The 20,897-nt window shown below is 61.8% G+C and overlaps 2 protein-coding genes across 3 annotated transcripts in view; both read right to left on the bottom strand.

The window, feature by feature from the left end:
- Positions 1-12: 12 nt before the first annotated feature.
- MYO1F (myosin IF) lies at positions 13-15,249 on the bottom strand. Of its 2 annotated transcripts, XM_048287963.1 has the most exons (28): positions 15,143-15,249; positions 11,624-11,761; positions 9,782-9,871; positions 9,211-9,305; positions 8,593-8,680; positions 8,311-8,400; positions 7,667-7,798; positions 7,453-7,587; positions 7,243-7,375; positions 6,523-6,719; positions 6,349-6,429; positions 6,067-6,153; positions 5,821-5,907; positions 5,313-5,480; positions 5,146-5,231; positions 4,710-4,791; positions 4,501-4,607; positions 4,183-4,281; positions 3,508-3,652; positions 3,296-3,410; positions 2,546-2,715; positions 2,267-2,412; positions 1,836-1,982; positions 1,608-1,756; positions 1,294-1,377; positions 1,004-1,205; positions 448-614; positions 13-371 (listed from the first exon to the last, which is right to left on the bottom strand). In XM_048287963.1, exons 1-28 carry the CDS (start codon positions 15,143-15,145, stop codon positions 295-297), a joined length of 3,300 nt encoding a protein of 1,099 aa, XP_048143920.1. In that variant the 5' UTR covers positions 15,146-15,249; the 3' UTR covers positions 13-294. The 2 variants fall into 2 exon arrangements, with proteins under 2 accessions (XP_048143920.1, XP_048143922.1); XM_048287965.1 differs by lacking the exon at positions 13-371 and having other exon boundaries at positions 523-614; positions 1,642-1,756.
- Positions 15,250-16,435: 1,186 nt separating this feature from the next.
- The window catches only part of ADAMTS10 (ADAM metallopeptidase with thrombospondin type 1 motif 10), a 63,236-nt gene continuing 58,774 nt past the window's right edge, over positions 16,436-20,897 (bottom strand). Inside the window, 4 exon segments of the mRNA XM_048287841.1 lie at positions 16,436-18,105; positions 18,746-18,902; positions 19,564-19,740; positions 20,364-20,568. Of these exon segments, the coding sequence (XP_048143798.1) occupies positions 17,996-18,105; positions 18,746-18,902; positions 19,564-19,740; positions 20,364-20,568 (649 nt within the window). The 3' untranslated portion in view covers positions 16,436-17,995.

The raw sequence follows: 20,897 nt of genomic DNA, 5'->3' as shown, positions 1-20,897 counted from the left end.
AAAATCGCTGAGTCTGGTTATTTCCCATAATTATTAACAACGAATCTGTTCATACCACGGGGCAGTTTCAGTCCCAGGGTACGAACAAGCAGCAAAGAGCCCGTCCTTGCTGCAGGGGTACCCCCAGCTAAAGGGGATCCAGCGCTTGGCACCGGCACAGTCCGGGGGGCTCCTGAGGAAGCGCTCGCTCCACGCCAGCGTTGCTGGAAAAACTTCACAGGGCCACCACTGGCACCTTGGGCACAGCGTCTGGAGGTGGGGTGGGAAGATGGTGATCCTTTCCTGTCCTCCATCTCAGATCTTCTGCACGTAATTCCCAGGGAAAAGCCCTTCCTTGCCGTGCAGCCGGCCTTTCCACCAGCCGGAGGCATCTGGGAAGGGAATAAAAAGTCAGGTGTGGTGCCAGCACAGCGGGGAGAGGAGCTGGGCAGGGCAGGAGCCTGGTACCTTCCATCAGGATGTCAATGACGTCCCCAACGTTGAAGCTGAGCTCATCCACGTCCTGCCCGATGTACTGGTAGAGCGCCTGGCACCGCGGCCTCTCCGCCTTGGGCTGGGGCTTGGGGCGCCGGGCAGGGGGCGGCCGCTGGCTCACGCTGCGCCGGCGCTGCATCCTGAGGGGTGGGAGGGATGGAGTCCTCACCGGGAGGGCAGGAGGGCAGGGGATGTGCTGCTCATCCTGCCCACCCTGCTGCCCCACACCCATGGGGTGCTCTGTGCCTGCAGGTGGGTGCTCCCAGTTCAAGGACTGGGACTACTGGGGCAGGATGAGCTGCCCATCCCGCTGCCCAACACCCATAGGATGCTCTGTGCCTGCAGGTGGGTGCTCCCAGTGCAGGGACTGGGAGAACTGGGATGCACAAGAGCCTGGGAGATGTGTCCTGCAGCAAAGCCAGACTGCCCCACTCTGGTTCCCTCCTCAGAGGGGAAAGCATCTCCCGGTGCTGGTGGCAGTGGAAGAGGAGGATGGGGCAGGGAGAGAGGGACGTGGGACAGGACCTACCCGGCCACCCCCTGGTCAGGCACGTTCAGGAAGTCCATGTTGTGCTCGGATGGGGGCCGTGCCCTGGGCTGGTGGCCGGCGCTGCGGGCGGGAAGAGCTGCGGCCGGGGGACCCCGCGTCTGCTTCTGGGGCATCTTGTAGGTGTCCCTCTGGGCCCGGCCATCGCTGTGGGGGAACTGGGGACCCCCGTTCCTGCAGGCTCCTGGAACACCCCGTCCCGGGGGGCATTAGAGGGGGGCCATGCACGGCCTGCACCCCAGGAATCCCCCGCCCTGGTACCCCCTCCTCACCTCTGGGTGCCGGTGGGGCACTTCGGGAGGGCGCTGGACACCTGCTGCCACCTCTGCCCTGCGCTGCCCCCTTCCTTGTGGGCTCTGGGGGGACACGAGCCCCCCGTTAGGTGACAGTCCTCAGAGCCAGCTGTAGGGGCTGTCCCCCCATTTGTACCCTGTTCCCCAAAGCTCCCCGTGCTGCCCCATCCCCGGAGCAGAAATGGCTCCTTCCTGGGTGAGACACAAACCCCACAGGGTACACCCAGCCCTCCCTGATGCTCCCAGCGTTCCTGCGTCCCCCTTCTGCCACCCCCCAGTGCCCTGGCACTCACTGGCATTCCTGGGGAGCCCATCCCCGATGCTGACCGTAAGGGTTTTGCCTCCAGCTTTGAGGGCGGCCACGTCGCCCTGTCCTCTGACGAAGGTGACGTTGCGGGTGCCACCGCCGCCCCAGCCCTCCTTCTTCACCCGAAACTGTAGTCTGGGGGTGACAGAAGCCGTGAGGCTGCGGTAACAGGACCCTGTCCTGCTTTGTCCCCTCTCCTGGCCCCCATCCTTACGTGTCCTTGAAGGAGAGGGGCAACTTGGAGTGGGTGAGCTCCTCGAAGCGCTTGCACAGGAGGCTGATCAGCTCCGTCTTGAAGATGGACTCCAAGAAATTGTCGGCACCGTTCTCGTGGAGGATGAAGAAGTCATCCTGCCTGGTGCTGGGGGACATGGGAGTGTCAGTGGGGGGCAGGGCTGGTGCCAGCTGGGCTGGGGGAGAGTTGGGGACCCCACTGGGCTTGGGTCCACCACGAAATTTGGAGACGATTTAGCTGGAAAACTGCCTGACATCCAAAGCCCCATCTGCAAAGCACCCCATGGGGAGCCTCGTCCTCAGGGCTGGATGCCCCTGTGGATGAGGGACTGGGGAGCACCAGGCCGTGGAGAGGCTGCTGGAGGTGAGAGGGGACGCCCAGCCGTGCAGAGCCCATGGGGAGGGACACACCTCAGCGAGACGCCGCTCACCGCCTGCAGCTCCACCTTCTTCTTGAGCACCTCCTTGATCTGCCCCTTCTCAGGCCCCTTCTTCACCTTCTCCCGCCCGATCAGGTAGAAGTACTTGGGGGTGAGGATGAAATCCCGCTTGATGGGCTGGGAAAGGGCAGGAGAAGGGGGTGAGGAGGGGTTTTCTGGGGGGCACAAGCCCCACACACACATCCCACCCAAGGGAAGCCAGCAGGAGCTGCAGCTTGGCCGGTCCCCAGCCCCAGGGGTGTCCGTGTACCTTGAACCTCCGGTCGTATTTGGTGATGGAGTCGGCGAAGTCGATGCGCTCCCGCTTGGCCAGGAACTGGCGCAGCTCCGGCCGCTCCTCCATGCCCAGGTAATCACCCACGAAATTCCTGTTGATGCTGTTCCTGCGCCGCTCTTTGAAGTTGTAGAGGATGCTGGCAGCTGGAGAGACCCCGAAGAGGGGCAGGTCGGACAGGGGTCTGTGCAGGTGGCTCAGAGGCCCCCAAACCAGCCATAGTTCATGGCAGCAAGGAGTGGGGCTTGTTTTATGCCATGGGAGGAATCCCAGCTGCTTGAGCTTGGCTGGCTTTGAAACCCATTAACTGCCTTCAGAAAACCTCCTGCTGTGGGAAGGAGGGATGGACCTTTCTGGGTTTTTCCTCCTTGATTTTTTGCTGCTCGCTTGGGAAAACCCATGATGGGGTCAGGCAGGGACCAGTGGCTTGTCCCATCCTTCTGCCAACACTGACTCAGATACACATCCTTGTGCAGGCCATGAAATGCCGAGTGAGACAGCACAAGGATCTGGTTCTGTCCTACGGCGGGAACTAGGAGCAGGAAATCTGTGCTCTCCTTTCAGAGTGGGAAAAGAGTCCTAACATCTCATGGGCCGGCTCCTCCATCACCCAATCACCATTAGTGCCATGATCAGGAGCCAGGCTGCTGCTCTGACAGCTGGGCTGTCCCACTGAAAGGCACCCTAGAAGGGCTCTGGGGTGTCCCTGTCTTTGCCCAGCCTTACCCTCCTCTCTCATCTGCTCGTATTTGCGGATGGCGATGTGCCGGCGCCAGGCCTTCTGGATCACCCGGGCGAAGCCGTCGAATTTCCTCTCTCTCATCTCCTCGAGGAGGAAGAGCTGGCAGGGACAGGCAGTGCTGAGCCAGGACACCCCAAACCCTCCCCAGTGATGCCCAGCCACGGGCAGTGTCCCCAGAGGGGTCAGGGCCACCCACCGACTCGGGGTTCTTGACGAACACCTTGCTCCGGCCCATCTGGTACTGGTCTGGGTCCATGTTGACCGAGCGCAGAAGGTGCTGCACCCCTTGGCGCTCGTCCCCGCGCCACGACGGCCACGTCTCGGGGGTGAGGATGGCATAGCTGTGGAGAGAAACCAGGGTCACAGAATCCCACAATAGTTTGGGTTGGGAGGGATCTTAAAGCCCATCTTGTTCCAATCCCCTGCCGTGGGCAGGGACACCTTCCACTGTCCCTTCTGCTCCAAGCCCCAGCCAGCCTGGCCTGGGACACTGCCAGGGATCCAGGGGCAGCCACAGCTGCTCTGGGAATTCCATTCCAGGGCTTCCTCACCCTCCCAGGGAACAATTCCTTCCCAAGATCCCATCCAGCCCTGCCCTCTGGCACTGGGAAGCCATTCCCTGTGTCCTGTCCCTCCATCCCCTGTCCCCAGTCCCTCTCCAGCTCTCCTGGAGCCCCTTTAGGGTCTGGAAAGGGCTCTGAGGTCTCCCTGGAGCCTTTTCCTCTCCGGGTTGAATGCCCCCAACTCTCTTAATCTGTGAAGCTGTGCCAGGGCCTCCCCACCCTCACAGGGAAGAATTTCCCTCTAATGAGGTGCTGTGGGTCATGGCTGGGCTGTGGGATCTGCCAGCCCCACGCCAGCAGCTGCTCACCGTTGCAGGAACTTGTGGAAGAGGCGGCGGTAGGCGAACCCTGCCCGGCGCACCCGGATGTTCTCCTTCAACCCCAAGTACTCGACCTGGTGCTTCACCCTGTGGAGCAGGGAGGGACAATGTGGGACAACAGGGCATGAGGGGACCTAAAGATGCACCTAAAGAGGGCAATGTGTCCCCACACGCTCCGTGTGCTCCGCTGGGTCTGAACAGCTCGGAGGGACCAGCCCAGGACTGCAGTTTTTGGAGGAAAGCTGGTCCTGGCCACATCTCCATGCCCAGGGTCGCGTTCCCTGGGCTCTGTGGGCTCCTGGTTACCTGCTCTCCTCCCAGTCCCGCGGTTTCTTGGTCTCGTTGGGTTTGATGCAGCGGATGTAGTGTGGGGTGCACTTCATGAGTGTGTTCACCAGGTCGTTGGCCTGTTTCTGGTGCAAATATCGAGCTCTATAGCATCAAAGGGGGCGGTGGGAGCACAGTCCCTGCCACCGCCTCAGAGGAGCTGCTGCTCTGCAGCCCATGGGACACACCTTGATTTTGGAGCCTGCGGTGGTCGGTCTTCCCTTTTTGTCAGAATCAAGTTTTTCTGGGAAAAGCATCCGGATGAAACCGCTGGAAGGGAGGTGACAGTCCCCAGGTGAGAGCTGCCAGGGTCCCCAGGCTCAGCACGGCCTGAGCTGAGGCCAGCTCCAGCTCTGCCTTCTGCTGCTGGGAAATCCTGGACTGTGGGGCTGAGTCCCTCCTCCCTGATCACCCACCAGAGCTGGTGGATGATCCCAGTGGTGGATGATCCCACTATGCCCAGCCCTGGGATACCCCCAGTGCCCATGGAGCGATGCAGGATGCGATGCGAAGCTGTGATGCCCACAAAGGCAGGACCAGCCTTTAAGGTCTGGATGTTGAGGATTCTGCCCTGTGCCCCAGCCCTTTTGGGGTGCCGCAGGACCCCAGCACTGCCAGACTCACTATTCACTGCTCTGCATGAGCTCGATCAGGTCGGTGAACAGCACGTCCCGGTTGCGCTCGCAGAAGCCGTTCACATCGTAGGACACCTGATGGGACAGGAGGGGACCTCAGCTGCGGTGGGTGGGGCTGTGGGGCACAGGGTGTGGGGTTTGGGGTGCCCTGCCTACCTTGCCAGCGTAGTGGTGGATGACAAAGCCTGAGTTCCAGCTGTTGAAGTGCTCGTGGGTGCCCACAGCCGCCTGCAGCTTCTGCAGCAGGGTCTGGTCGGCGCCCTCGCCCGTGGCGTGCATGGTGGCACACACGTCATCCAGGACGCTCATGATCCCGGGAGGGTTCTGGGACAGGGACAGGGAAGCCATGGGTGTGGCAGGGCCCAATCCTGCACCTGGGCACTGCTGCTCCCTGCTGAGCCACAGCTTAGAGCTGGTGCTCTCTCACAGATGCTGGAAGTGTCCAAGGCCGGGCTGGATGGCGCTTGGAGCACCCTGGGATAGTGGAAGGTGTCCCTGCCCATGGCAGGGGTGGCACTGGGTGGGCTTTAAGGTTCCTGCTAACCCAAACCAGTCTGGGATTCTCTGCTCCCTGGCAGGACTGGTTTCAGCACCCACCCAGCCCCCTGTCTCTGGGTGCCTCTGCTCCCCAAAAAGCCTCCCCGGCAGAGGGGACCCCACTCACCAGCTTGTTCTCTATCAGGTCACACACCACCTTGTTGTTGAAGTACTGGATCTGCGTCCACTTGATCCCCTCCTGCACATACTCCTCCTGGGGAAGCACAGGGACAGCTGGGTGCGCCCCGAGCCCCTGGGATGTGCTGCAGACCCCCTGCTCCAGTGGTGCCGGGGAGGAGGGGGCTGCAGGAATTGGGCTGCAGGAATTGGGGTGCTGGCACAGCCCCACAGTCCCCAGCCCAGCCCCCTGTACCTGCTCTGCCTTCAGGGTGAGCTCGATGAAGATCTGCTGCAGCTTCTCGTTCACAAAGTTAATGCAGAATTGCTCAAAGCCGTTTTTCTGCATGGGAGATGGAAGAGAAAATGGTGCTGAGTTGTCTTCTGCTCCTCTGGCTCATTGGGGGGACCCCAACCAGCAGTGCTTGGGTGCTACTCCAGGAACCCTTCTCGAGGCCACCTGATCCAGGTGCTGTCCTTGCTGTGGGAGCAGGGCAGGACATTCCCAGCTGGGCTCCTACAGCACAGCCACACACACCTGGAATATCTCGAAGCCATAGATGTCCAGCACCCCGATGCTGTACTCCTCGTATGGCTTCTGCATCGCCCGGTTGATGGACTGCGGGGACAGAGGGGACAGTGTGGGTGCAGGGTGGTGGGATTGGCTGGATCCTGGAGCAGAGGGTGACCATCCCCTCTCAGGCCCACGCACCTCCACGAGAAAGTCGAAGACGCGGGCGTAGAGCCCCTTGGCCAGCGCGTCGCGGGTGTAGGCCGCCTGCTCCACGTTGAGGGTGACGGTGATGGACTCGGAGCGGCCGCCCCACTTGCTGTCCATTTTCCTGCTGGTGACCTTCTCGTTGAGGCGCTCCTGGTCGACCCCCAGCAGGTAGGCAGGGAAGGCCAGGGCTGGGCAGAGCGGGGGTGGTCAGGGCTGTGTCCTCCCCACCCGGCTCCAGCCACGGTTGAAGCCCTCAGCCCCATCCAAATGCGAAGGACAGCAGTGGCACAATGACTGGGGACATGGGATGCGTCCTTCCTCTCCCAAAGTGACACCTGCCATCACCCCTGGCTAATTAAGTTCTGGCTGAGCCAGTTGCTCGCTGCCTCAGTTTCCCCATGTCTAACGTGGGGAAGGTGCTGCTGCTGCCTCCCTCCTCCACCAGGGGATTTGTGACACAGCCACAGAATCAAAGGATGAACTAGGTTGGAAAAGACCTTTGAGATCATCAAGTCCAGCCTACGACCTTAACACCTCCTCATCAACTAAACCACGGCACTGAGTGCCACGCCCAGTCCTTTTTTAAACACATCCAGGGACGGTGACTCCACCACCTCCCCGGGCAGACGATTCCATTGCCAGTTTGCCACTCATTCCTGAGGGTCCCTGTGACCGTCCCCAGCTGTCCCCTGGAGCCGTTTGGCTACTCACAGTCAGCGTTCTCCACCCGGGCGTAGTTGCCCTCCTCGCGGAAGCTGATGTTGCCCAGGTGCAGGATCCCTGCCACGATCTGCAGCACCAGCTGCTGGTCCTCGCCGCGGATGCCGATGACCTGCATGGCGTTCTGGGGGTGCAGGGACCCCGTGAGCCCCTGCCCGGCCCCAGAGCCTTTGGGGACTCCCCTCCCTCCCGGGCACTCACCACGGTCTCATGGAAGTCGCTGCGGTCATCTGTGCCCTCCACCTGGTAGGTGTCTGTCTGGTTCAGGTAGAAGTAATAATCCGGGCTCATGATGCCCAAATTCTGCCGCTGCTCTTGGGATGCCCCTTGGATGAGCTGGGAGGGGACACGGGGCTGTGGTCACCCAGCTCCTGGCCTCCCTCTGCAGCCCGGTGGCTTCAGGCCACCCCCATACCTGATAGTAGATGTGGAAATTCCTCTCACACTCGTTCTGGCTCACCACGCGCGACTTCTCCAGCAGGAAGTTGGAGATCTTGCCCCCGTCGGGTTCTCCGCCCCGGCTGAACTGGATCTCGAAGTATTTTCCCTGCTCCGGCACAGATCCTGCTCAGAGCTGTGGCCCTGGCTGGGGGGATTCCTCATTCCTCATTCTCCTCAACCCCTTCCCCACCGCATTTTTTGGGATGCTGGGATTTGCAATCCCTGGCTGAAGACTTTATGGTTCATGTGGAGACCTCATCGCTCTCTCAACTGCCCCAAAGGAGGTTGGAGCCAGGTGGGGTCAGTCTCTTCTCCCAGGTGATAGGCGACAGGACAAGAGGAAACAGCCTCACGTTGCCCCAGGGGAGATTTAGATTGGATATGAGGAAAAAATCCTTCACTGAAAGCATGGTCAGGCACTGGAACAGATTGTGGTGGAGTCACCATCCCTGCAGGGATTTAAAAGCCGTGTGGATGTGGCACTTGGGGACATGGCCCAGTGGTGTCCTTGGCAGTGTTGGACTCGATCTCAAAGGTCAACTTTCCAACCCAGCTGGGTCAGTGACTGTGCTGCAGCGCTGACCCCCTGCACCCGCCTGCGACTGCCCTGGCACTTACAAAGCGGCTGGAGTTGTTGTTCCGGACAGTTTTGGCGTTTCCAAAGGCCTCCAGCAGCGGGTTAGACTGCAGGATGATGTCCTTCACGTGCTGGGGACAGAGCAGGGGAGGGCTGAGCACAGCTGGGTCCCCCTCCAGGCCTGGGGACAGATCTGGGGCTTTGCGTGTCCCCAGGTCTGGAGTGGCCACAGTGCCACCATCAGCTCTGGGGATTATGGGCCGGCGTGGTGGGGATCAGTTGGGAGGTGACATGATAGGTGGCAGGGGGGACAACAGACCTACCTGGACCTTCTCCCCACCCCCAGACACTTTGGAGATGTAGCCCATGATGTATTTTGCTGCCACCGTTTTCCCGGCTCCGCTTTCTCCACTGTGCAAACGCCAAAGCAGAGGAGATGTGAAATGCCCCCACTAGAGCCACCCGTCCTGAGGGTTTTGGGGTGGGTCCTGGAGCAGGACCAGAGGGTGACAGCGAGTTTTGGGGACTGTGGCCACCCCCCTTGGATGGGGCTGCCCAGGGGTATCGCTGTGAGCAAAGCGTGGCTCGCTGAGCTGCTCCAGGCGACATTGAATTTCTTGTCACCGGATTTAGAAGGGGAGGAGGGAGACTTGGGAGCCGCAGAGGGAAGTGTCCGGCCTTGCCCCACATCCTGACCATCCCCCTTGCAACACTGCCCCAGAGAGCTGCATTGCACAAGGCTCCGGCCCTGCCTGGGACCCCCCTGGTCACAGCCTTGCCTGGTGGCCCAGGGGGTTCCTCCAGACACCCCAGAGCCCAGGAGCCACCACTCTTCAGCTACATCTTAGCTGGGAAACCCCTGGACTGGAGAGAAGGGGTGGTGGGGACAGATGTCCCCAGGGGCAGTGACACCCCAGCTGTGCCCCAGTGTCCCCCAGTACCTGATGATGACACACTGGTTCTCCCCGTCGATCAGCATGTTCCGGTACATGTTGTCAGTCAGGGCGTAGATGTGGGGGGGATTTTCATACTGGGCCTAACCGGGGGACAGGGACAATGGGGCTGAGCACAGAGCAGCCCCCAGCTCCCCTCCCCAAACCCCTTAACTGCCCACAGGGGAATCAATCTTCTCATACTGACCCTAAACAAGGCACAGGGACAGCGGGGCTGAGCACAGAGCAGCCCCCAGCTCCCCAAATCTCCCTCACTGTGCCCATGTGACAGTCAGCCTCTTCCCACAAACATCGGCTCATCAGCAGCGTGTCTGGGGTTTCCTAACCTCCCCTCCTCCCTGGGAAGCTCGCTGGGGCTGAGCTGTGTTTTACCATGTTTGGGTTGCTTTAGTGTGCATTTCTGAGCTGAATTTCCCAGGAATGTGAATTTGCTGCTAGGTCTCTCGTTAGGAGACTGACCCCTGCAGCAGCCACGGGGCTGTGGAGGATGGGGACCCTCAGGGGACGCTCCTGGGGGTTTTGCACGGAATTAACCCCGAATTGCCCCCGGCAGCCTCACCGCGCCCTGGTACAGCTCGATCTCCCGGTCGGTGAAATACGGCATCTGCTTGAACGGGTTCACGGAGATCAGCACGGGCCCGATGTAGGTCTGGGCAGCAGGTCAAGGGCCGTGTGTCCCGTCCCATGTCCCCCCTTCCCACTGCCCAATCCCACCCCGCAGGCAGGAAGGTGGGTATGGGGTCCCTGCCACGTCCTGGCAGCTGCACCAGGAATGCCACGAGGGATTCCAGCTCGGCACAGGCAGAGCTGCTCTGCTGCCGTGGCTTGGGGCACTCCCAGCGCGTCCTCGGCCCCGGAGTGTCCCCTGGGGTGTGATGGCTGCAGGAGCATCCCCTCAACTCCCTGGCCTGGCTGAGGATTGGCTCCAAAAGCTTCTCCAGCATCCCGAAGCCTCCTGGAATTCACCCTCTGCTCACGCTCCTTTTGCAGCAGGAGCCCATCCTGGTATTACATCCAGGGAAACTGAGGCACGAAGAGGAGAAGAACTGCAGCTCCTGCCTTTCCCTGCCCAGCAGCCACTCTGCTGCCTTCCCGGCAGCATCCCCGAGTCACTCAGTGCGGGCAGAGCACGGAAAAGCAGGGAATTGCACCTGGAATTGGTGCGGCAGCGGGGTGGGGATGAGCCCGCAGCACGGCGAGGAGATGGAGGTTGGGGATGGAGCAGGTGGGGTCATCCCAAGCCTTTGATACCCTATTTGTGTCCCAGCTGGCAGTGGGACAGTGGGGCAGGGGGCGAGCAGCCGGAGGGCAGGAAGAGGGAGCTTTTCTGCGAAATGCAGAAGCTTGGGATGTTGAGTCATGGTTGGACAGAGCTCTGCGTGCAGCAGCACAGAAAAAAAAAGGAAGAGAGAGGCTGCGTGGGGTATTTTTCCCCTCAAAAAACAACAACAACAACAACCAAAACAAAAAAAAAACCCAAAAAAGCCAACTCCAAACTAAGCCCCAAACGCGTGTAAAGCCCCAGGGCTGTGGCGGGAGGTGGCTGAGTCACAGCATCGCCTTGTAAGGACAGAGTCACATCTTCAGGGGAAATGCAGCGGCGTGGGCAGGAGCCTCAGCCCGGGCTGAGCCCTCCCCGTGCCCTGCTGTGCCCCTCGGGGCTCTGCTCCTTGTCCCCAGCAGGGACAGCCACCCCCGCACTGGGGAGCAGCGAGCTGGGATGGTACCGGGGCCACGTCCCCAGGCGGGTGTGGGGTGAGCAAGGCTTGGGGACACGTCCCCGTCCTCCTCCAGAGCTGTGGCACCCGGCAGTGCCAGCTCAGGGATGGCAGCAGGGAGCTGGAGCCGCTCCGTGTCCCCTGCGCTGGGTGACGGTGTCCCCCGTGTCCTGGCACCGCTGGGGACGAGGGGTGGCACCTCCGCCTCGTGCCTGCGGGGATGCTCCCGCTCCACCCGGGGCTTGCCTGGATTTGTGGGGAGTGCAGAGCAGCCAGGACATGCTGTGGGCATCGCTGGGGGTGGGTGACACCAACAGGGGACGATGGTCACTGCTGCCACCGGGGAGACTGCTGCCACCCCCGTCACAGGCAAGGGGTTCCCGGTGTGCAGGGACAGAGGGACACTGCGGGTGAGGGGCTTTGCTCGGGGCTCTGTGGCTGCAAAGGAAGGACCAAAGTGGGTCCTGGGGCATGGCAGGACAGGGGGTTTGGGTGCTGTGTCTCTGCCAAGTGCAGCTCAGCTCGGGAATGGCGACGTTCCCCCAGCCCATCCCAATCCCGTCCCAGCAGGACACAGGACACAGCAAGCGCTGGGGCAGCTCCAGTTTGCCGCGCCCCGACAAAGCCTAGGAGCCCATCCCTGCTGCTCCCTGTGCCTGTCCCCACTGCCTGGGCAAGGATACAAAGATGAAATCGTCCATGAAACGCTTCTTGAGGTTCTCCACGATGGCCTCCTCGGAGATCTTGGACAGCAGCACCATGTCGTCCACGCCGCTCTGCTTGACATTGTGGCTCTGCCAGTGGAAGCGCTCCTTGCTGCCCTGGGGGCACAGGGACACAGCGACTGTGCCGGGGCCGCCTCCTGCCACCAGGGCCACCTCCTGCCACCAGGGCTGGCTCTGACCCCCGGAGCTGCCGGCAGCTGGGACCGGTCCCCGGCTCAGCTGTCACTCCAAACCAGGCACCTCGCGGTGCAAACGGAGGGGTTTGACCACCCTGGGAACTCTCAAAGCTGGAAATTCAGTGCTCTGGGGCTTGTCCCAACCCTCTAGATCGCTCCTCACCTCCGGGCAGCCGGAGAGGAGCAAACAGGAGCTGCCCCAGCCCCCCTCACCCGGGTTAATGAAGGATAAAGAAGCAGTTGATGCAGAGATTGTGAGCCAGAACAACGCAAGGGTGGTGGTGGCATCTTCTGCACCCCCACATCCTCCTTGCACCACTGTGCCCCTGTCCCCCTTCGCTCTGCCCAGGAAGATGCCAGCACCCTCTGCCCAACTATCCCCAACTCGCCCAGCTCTGTCCCCTGGGGGCTGTGGGGCAGCAGCAGAACTGGGCTGGGATTTCAGCCCTTGTGGGGTAAACACAGCCCTGGGCTGGGAGGGAGGGATTTCATCATGCAAAAGCCACCCAAAGGCCTCCCCTCACCCTCGATGTCTCCAGAAACAAGCGGGGCACAGCTGTGGTGCCCATGTGGCCCCCGGCACGGTGCCCAGGAGGGGATGCCCCATCTAGACTGGTCTGTGGCCCCTCTGTCCCCATCCCCGCGGTTCCTCTTTCATCCCCCTTGCTCCTGTCACCGATTTCACTTCTCCCCCGTCAGCTCTGGCCTCTTACTCTTTCCAGTTCCCTTTTCTTCTTCTCTTCCCCTTTTGCTTGAATTTCCTGCAGGCTCTCAAGATTTCAGGATTCTGGATCCTGACACCTTTGGAGGCTCCTGGCAGCCCCTGATTTTTGCTGGGTGCCCCCAGCCCCCCACCACCACCCTGGGGTGTTTGTCACAAGCCAGCTCCATCACGTGCTGCTCCCCTGTCCATCTCCCTCCTCCCTGGGCTCTGCAACCCCAAACACCCCCTGTGCCCCCTCTCCAAACCCCAAATGCAAGTCAAGCCCCCACAGCTGCTGAAGGGGCTTCTGGCTGTGTTGTCCCACCACCTCCTCTTGGGGTGCACAGAGTTGGGTCAGCTCAGGGGGCTCAGGGGGTCCAGGGCTGCTCACACAGCCTGACACCACTCAGGGAGCTTCTCCTCTTCCTCCTGGTTGTTGTTTATGGGCCTTTTTCTTGCCTTCATCCTAATATCCCCCAGAAAACCCATCTGGAAAAACACCGGCAGGCTCAGCCATCCTCTCCAGGTCACCGTGGTGTCACCCAGGGAGCTGCCAGAGACCCCAGGAGCTTCCCAGCTTCACCTCAGCCTGGTCCAAACCCTGGGCTTCGGGAGAGAGAGCCCATGGGCAGACAAACACCTCTGTGCCCTGTCCCCATCGCCCCAAACTCTGGGCTGCTGATCGAGGCCACGTTAAGGCAGATAGGATTTCCTGCACTGAGAGCTCAAAGGTTTCGAGCTGACACCCAGAGATTGTCCTTCAGCCCCACGACTGCTCAGAGCTGTCAGTGCTGTTTTCACCTCCTCTTCCTCTGGCCCAGCTCAGGGGCTTTCCTGGCCCTGCTGGGGCACCTGGTGCAGCCCAGCTGCGAGGAAAACACCGCCTCACGGTACATGAAGGGTTTGTCCTGGCTGTCTGCAGAGCTCTGGGTGTTCCTGCCCTGTTTCTGGGAGCACTGAGCGTGCCTGGCCTCCCTGAGCGTGCCACGGGCAGTTTGCAGGGCCAGGGTTCACTGAACTGGGTAAAATCAGGATGCAGAGGAATTAGAATCCCTTAAATCCTGGTACTGCCTGAGCTCGGTGCCCAGTGAGCCCCCATGGGATGGGGCTGCAGGTGACACCCCAGCGGGGAGTGGGGGCACAGATTAATATTCCAGAGGTTTGGGGCAGCAGTTTCTCAGTCCCCTCCTCTGTCCAGCCCCAGGCCAAAGCTGCCCAGGGAAGGGGGCCTGGACCAAGCCATTCCACCCTCATGCCAAGCAGGGAGAAACTTTTGTCCCCCCTTCACCTTCCAGGTGCCCTTTGCAGCCCCTGTGCATGAGGGACTTTGCTCCAGAGGTGACAGGTGACACATGAGGAGCCCCTCAGCACCCCCAGCTGCGGGATGGGCACTGTCACCACCCCTGTGCCCAGGGCCAGGATGCTCCTGGGCAGGGAGGGGAGCAGCCCTGCGGCAGCACTTGCAAAACATCGTGTTTTTCTTCAAAGCTGAGGTCAAACCACAAAGGAACCCTGCAAGCCTCGAGCAAGGAGCGGATGCAGCCCAAGGTGGCACCTTTTGAGTCGAGATAGGCTGAGCCCAGAAGCAGCAACACCTTAAAACCACCAGAAAGCCTTGAGAGGAGGAGCAGCAGCAAGTTTGTCACATCAGTGTCACAGCCAGGTGCAGGCAGGGGTTGGGGATGGGGGCTGGCCCTGGGGCTGGGCCCTGGCAGGGGTCCGGGTCGTGGCTGCAGAGTCCCTTGGTCCTTCAGGAAGCCACAGAATAACTGCAGGTGGCGAGGAGGGGACAGTGGAAGCATCTTCGGTGACAGCATCTGAGCAGCCTCTCGGAGGTGACAGCCACAAGCGTGGGCGGCAGAAGGTTTCAGCCTGGCCACTGTCCCCTGTCCCCTTCCTGTCTGGGTGCAAATAGCTGGGGACAGCATCACCCCCAGGCACGGGGGGAGCAGAGCTGTGAGCTGCAAGGACACAGCTGTGGCAGCCCCTTACCCCAAGTCTGAGCATCTTCCTAATTCTGAGAGCTTTCATCTTCCTCTTCTGCCTCCAGATCAGCTTCCAGAAGTGGCTGCTGCCCTCCCAGCAGCCCCACATCCTCCCTGCAGCCCCTGGCCCCTGGGCCTGCAAGGTCTGACCATGGGGACCAGCACCCAGGGGGTCCCTCCTGGCCTGGGGCTGCCACCCCCACCCCACACTCTGCCCCACCAGCACCACCAGTGCTGAGACCAGAAGCACCAGTGAGGACACAAAGCTGTCCCGGGGGTGCCACAGCAGTGACGGCAAAATCCAAACCTGTGCCAGACAGGCGGTCCCCATCCTGTCCTGGGGGACAGCAGCCCCCAGCCCCCCACACCCACCCCCGGCTGCTCCTCACCCCGGTGCCTCCTCAGCCCCCGTCCCCAAGCTGGGCCGCACCGTCCCCTCTCCAGCAGGGACATGGGGCAGGCCCCTGGCACCTCCCAAAGCAGCGAGGGACCGCGCTGGGAGCAGGGCAGGGCAGGGCAGGGGCAGCCCTGAGGTGGCAGAGCAGGAGGTGACACCCCGGGCTGCCCGAGGGGAGCAGGGTGGGGTCCCCAGGAGGGCCCCGCTCGCACTCACCATGATGTCCCCGTGTCCCTCCCCGGCCCGGGGCGCTCGGGGCTGCTGTCACCGCCGGCCCGGGGCCATCCCAGAGCGATTCTTTTTTGCCTTTCTGCTGATTGTGACGAATTACTTTCCCTCCCCTCACTTCCTCATTCTGCACGTTTGTGGGGGTGGCGAGGACAACGGTGCCTTTGCTACCAGGGGACTTCGGGGTGGCCCTGCCCTGGGTGTCACCACCTCTGCTGCTGCTCGGTGTCACCGAGCTGGGGAGGGAGCGGCTGCTGGACAGAGCCCGGCAGGGATGCTCAGAGCTTCGGTGAGACCTTTCCCCTCACCCTGCGGTGACAGCTGGATGTCACCTGTCCAGGGGTGGTCAGTCAGTGCTGGGGGGTGGCTTTAGGAGCAGGATGCTTTTGGTTGCTGCTTTTTTTTGTTTGTTTGTTTTTAATAAAAGAGGCCCCTCTTGAGGTGCAGAGAAAAGCAGAATTCTGGGCCACCATGTCCCCACTGCCCCCTGCAGAGTCACAGAAGGGTTTGGGTGGGAAGGGACCTTAAAGCCCATCCAGTGCCACCCCCTGCCATGGGCAGGGACACCTCCCACTGTCCCAGGCTGCTCCAAGCCCCAATGTCCAGCCTGGCCTTGGGCACTGCCAGGGATCCAGGGGCAGCCCCAGCTGCTCTGGGCACCCTGTGCCAGGGCCTGCCCACCCTCCCAGGGAACAATTCCTTCCCAATCTCCCATCCAGCCCTGCCCTCTGGCACTGGGAAGCCATTCCCTGGGTCCTGTCCCTCCATTCTCTGTCCCCAGTCCCTCTGCAGCTCTCCTGGAGCCCCTTTAGGCCCTGCAAGGGGCTCGGAGCTCTCCCTGGAGCCTTCTCCTCTCCAGGTGAGCACCCGCAGCTCTCCCAGCCTGGCTCCAGAGCAGAGGGGCTCCAGCCCTGCAGCAGCTCCGTGGCCTCCTCTGGAGTGGCTCCAGCAGCTCCCCGTGCTCCTGATGTTGTTCCCCAGGGCTGGGGCAGCTCTGCAGGTGGGGTCTCAGCTGAGCGGGGCAGAGGGGCAGAATCCCCCCTCCCCTGCTGGCCCAGCATTACCAACACAGGCTCTCTGTGCCATGGGGTGCCAAGGGGGAAAGTGTTCCCACATATCCTGGAGCAGCTCTGGCTGCATCCCCACCTTTCCAACCTGCTCCGGCCCCCAGGGAGAACCCTCCCCTGCTTCCAAACCCCTCCTTTGGTGTGAATTGTGGTGCTGTGAGTGCCCCGGCCAAACCCCGGGCTCGAGGAACACGACTGGGAGCAGAAGCTGTGCCCGGGATCGTAGCTACTCCTTTATTATAATTCATGCCTTACGTCGCTCCTCCTCAGAGTTAGTATGTTAAACATTGGCCAGTAGATATATATCGATACAAAAACGATGAAAACACCCCCTCCCCTCACCCAGAAACGTCAGAACGGAGCGTGGCACCAGGAAGGAAGAGAAACGAGGTTTGCTGAGCACCAGAGAAGCTGCGATCGGCTGGAGGAGCAGGTGGACACAAAAATACAGCTGGGAGGGAACACACGGGGGCTCTGCTCTGGGGGAAGGGGGCTGTCCCCTCCCTGCACCGTAGGGATGGCCCCAAGGGAACGAAACATGGCTTTGGACAAAGGTTTCCCATCGCTGTGATGTGGAAAGGCCTGAAAATAATCGTAGTTAATAACAATTATAACGCTAACAAAAAGCACATGCTTTGGAGAGTTGAAGTCAGATCTCCTCCATGGGCGGCCCGTGGAGAGACTGGCCTGGGTTTGGCCATGAGGTGACCTGGAGGAATTTCAAGCCTGCTCTTTTTCCCATCACTGGAGGCCTCTTGCGGGCAGAGGAGTGGGTGGCACTGGGACTGGCACCTCAAGGCTACAGCCACACATGGCCAGGCTGCCTTCGCAGGCAAAGCACCTTTTGGAGGCAAAGCACCTTTGGAAGTCAAGCACCTTTGGAAGTGAGGCCGCAGCAGAGGCTGAGGCGATGTCTGGGCAGGGCCCTGCCGTGCCAGGCCCTGGGGACACCGTGGCAGGAGCGATCCTGTCCTGCATCCTCCTCGCTCTGCTCCCTGAGCCTGGCGCAGCCCCGCGGCCCCGAGCACGCCTCTGCCCCCAGCTCAGCTCGTGCTTCGAGGGATACAAACTGGTCCTAAAAGTGACAAAGACGTTAAGGACAAACAGGGCAACACCCCAATCCAAGTCGGTCGCCACGAGAGTTTGGAGAACCCCCTCTCCCAGTGAAACTGGTGTCACCGCTCTGCTCACGGGGTGACCTGCTCCCTGTCCCCTGCTGCCAGTCCCGAGGAGACAGGGCACAAACCAAGGGGACAAAACCCCTGCTCCAACCCCACTCCCCACAGCGGCTCCTCTTCACCCAGCGCCACGCCACGAGGCACCTGAGCCCTCCTCCCTGTCTCCCCTGGGATCCCGAGGGAAGGGCAGCAGCCCCGGGGGTGCTCGAGCCCCGTGGTGGTGCCCAGAGGACACGGAGCGGGATGAGGCAGGAGCGGGGCGAGCGGTGCCGCTTCCCTCGGTGGCTCTCGGCCGCTACTAATAAATAACAACGTCAGAATTTCAAGTAAAGTCCCTGCTCTGCCCAGCTCCCCCCTCTCCCAGCACTCATCCAGCTGGGGCTGCAGTGGTTTAACTGGGAACCTGCCATGGTGAAGCTCGGGGGCCACGGGGGTCTGTGGGGGACGGGTTTGGGGGACGCCGGCTCCTGCTGGAAGCGCGAACGGAGCCAGGGGAGATTCCCAGGGCGGAGAGGGAGGGCACGGCTCGGCGGCCCTCTGGCAGAGCTTTGGCCTTCCAGTTTTGCCACGAGGGTCCCACTGTGTCCCGCCGTGTCCTAGTGCCCCTGGCAGGTTTTACAGCACATCTGTCGGAAGTAGGTCCGGCTGCAGAACTTGAACTTGAGGACGAGCGGGCAGTAGGCCACCTTGTTCACATCCTTGCACTCTGAGGGGACACAGAGAGGAGGAGCAGGGTCACAGCCGGGCTGAGGGCATCCTGGGGGGGTTTTGCCAGGAAGCTGAAAGATGCAGCCGTGATGAAGATGCTGCTGAGGACCTCACTAATGAAAACCTCTCTGTGCCAAGGTGCAGTTCCTGTGTTTCTCGGGGTCGTGGCACACCAGGCTGGCCTGGGACCAGAGGGGACCAGGGCCACGGGGTGGCCACATTTTCAACAGAGTGATTTGGGTTGGAAGGGGCCTTAAATCTCATCCATTTCCACCCTCTGCACAGGCTGGGAGTGCAGAGATCCATCCCTGAGGCAGGGAATGCCTGGAGAGGGGATGGGCACAAGGCCAGGGTGGGAATGTTCCCACTCCCACTGGGTGTCCAGGCAGAGAAATCCCGGAATTACAGAATACTTTGGGTGGGAAGGGACCTTAAAGAACATCTCATCCCACCCCCTGCCATGAGCAGGGATACCTCCCACCATCCCAGGTTGCTCCAAGCCCTGTCCAACCTGGCCTTGGACACTTCCAGGCATGGGTTCTCCCCACCCTAGAGCCCAACCCGTGTTGTGCTGGCTCTGCTGTCCCTGTCCCCAGAGCTGGCAGTGCCCCTGTGTCCCCTCCCCAGAGACCCCTCACCTTCAGGGTTGTCTGTAGGCCCTGACTCGCACTTGGTCTCGCACTGCTGCATCCCAGGGGGCTGCAGGGCCTCCACGCAGTCCATGGACGGCTGCCCGGTGTGAGCCAGGCACTGGACGGATCTTCTCTGCTGGCCAAGGCCACACTGGGCTGAGCACTGTGGGGACAGCACAGAGGGAGCTGCCGTGGCCACCATGGCTTTAGGAATGTGACAGGAGTGGGCACAGATGGGCGTTAGGGGGTGCAAAGGGTGCTGGAGGTGGTGGTTCCTTCCCTGCCCAGCGGGGACTCCCTGGCACGAGCGAGTGCTGTGGCCCTGCATCCCAACAAAGCTTGGTTTGATTCTCCAGGGCCCGGGGAGGATCCCTCCATCCAACCCTAAATCCCTGGCCTTTCCCAGGCCTCCCGCACCCCGATCTCACTCTGTGGCTCGATGGGTGTTGGAGGGCAGGAAGGACTGTCAGGGTCACCCCTCTGGGCTCTGAGGGGGACCAGCAGTGGCCTTGCTTGTCAGTAGGGCCAGCCCAGCTCTGCAGCCACTGCCCTGCTGACCCCCAGATACCCAAGGGGACCCCTCAATGACTTCTGTGGGGTCCTGCCAGGCCCGGGACACCCCCAGGGTCAGCTCTGCCCTTGGGCCACCATCATAAATGAGGCAAAAAGGGGGCAAAGAACATTGCCATGGGGTCCTGCTGTCCCCTGGACAGTAGTGGTGGCCACACAGGGTTCTGGTGGCCGGTAAAAGCCTTCAGCACCACAGGACTTGAAGGGCTGGGAGGCTTCTCCTGCAATGCCCCCGTGGGGAGGGCTGTCCCTACCTCTCCCCACTCGCCGGTGACCCAGCGGGGCGGGGGGCAGCGCCGCAGGTTGCACCTCATGCTGGTGGGGGGCTTGGCAGCCTCGTGGCACTGGGAGGTGGGCAGGGTCACGCTGTGGTCGCCGCTCTTGCACAGGACGATGCGGTGGCGGAAGCCGGGCCCGCAGCTCGGGGTGCACTGCAGGGACAGGAGACACGGTCAGGACAGCCGGAAAGGAGGGGACAGAGGCAGCTCTGGCTCCCTCCACGCTGCTCCCACCTCTCCTGGCTCCTGAGCTACAACATCCCCCACTCTGCACTCTCTGTGGCCATCACTGGTGACCGGCACTGCCCTCCCACGGAGCAGCGCCCTCAGAGAGGTGAGGACGATGTCAATCACAGAATCAGAATATCCTGAGCTGGATCCCACAGGGATCATCAGTGCAGCCCCTGGCCCTGCCCAGACACCCCAACAACCCCAGCCTGGGCATCCCTGAGAGCGCTGTCCAAACGCTCCTGCAGCTCTGGCAGCCTCGGGGCCGGGCCCATTCCCTGGGGAGCCTGGGCAGTGCCCAGCAGCCTCGGGGGGAAGAACCTTTCCCTGAGCTCCATGCCCAGCCCTGACCCAGCTCCAGCCGTTCCCTGGGCTCCTGTCCCTGTCCCAGAGCAGAGCTCAGCCCCTGCCCCTCCGCCTCCCCTCGGGAGGAGCTGCAGCCCCCAGGAGCCTCCCCTCAGTCTCCTCTGCTGCAGCTGAACGAGCCAAGTGCCCTCAGCCGCTCCTCAGACCCTTCCCCAGCTCCGTGTCCCTCCTTTGGCACTCGCCTCCGACCAGTCCAGGGCCACCCACTCAGGAGGACACGTTTGGTTGTTGCAGGGCTCCAGCATCTTTGGCCGTGGCTGGGTGCAGGAGGCATCATCCAGGGTTTTCTCCTCACTGGCAGAGATCTTCCTCTTGCAGAAGACGCTGCGGGTCCGGACGCCCTCGTTGCAGCTCCGGCTACACTCGGACCAGTTCCCAATGGTCCAGCTGGAGATGGGCCAACAGCAGAGCTTGGAGGGGCACGCTGGGCTGGGCTTGTCCCCACACTCCTGCACACAGCCCTGCTCCTACTCAGCCACAGCCTCCTGGGCAGCTCTGGCTGAACCACAGAGTTCCTCCACAGCTGCCCTTCCCCTCCAGGAGAGGAGCCAGGGAAGGGCTGGGACAATTCCTGAGGGACTCACTGAATAAGGGACAGAATAAGAGGAGAAACCCCAACCCCATTCCCCAGCAGAGCTGCTCCAGCCAGGCAGTGCCACCCCTGGCTGCCATTCCCAAGGAATTTCACCCTCTTCCACCCTGGCTTTCCCCCCTGC

Source organism: Corvus hawaiiensis, chromosome 28 (assembly GCF_020740725.1).
Source record: "Corvus hawaiiensis isolate bCorHaw1 chromosome 28, bCorHaw1.pri.cur, whole genome shotgun sequence".
Taxonomy (NCBI): domain Eukaryota; kingdom Metazoa; phylum Chordata; class Aves; order Passeriformes; family Corvidae; genus Corvus; species Corvus hawaiiensis.
The sequence above is the reverse complement of the archived record's forward strand: the minus strand, read 5'-3'. Positions and strand labels throughout refer to the sequence as shown.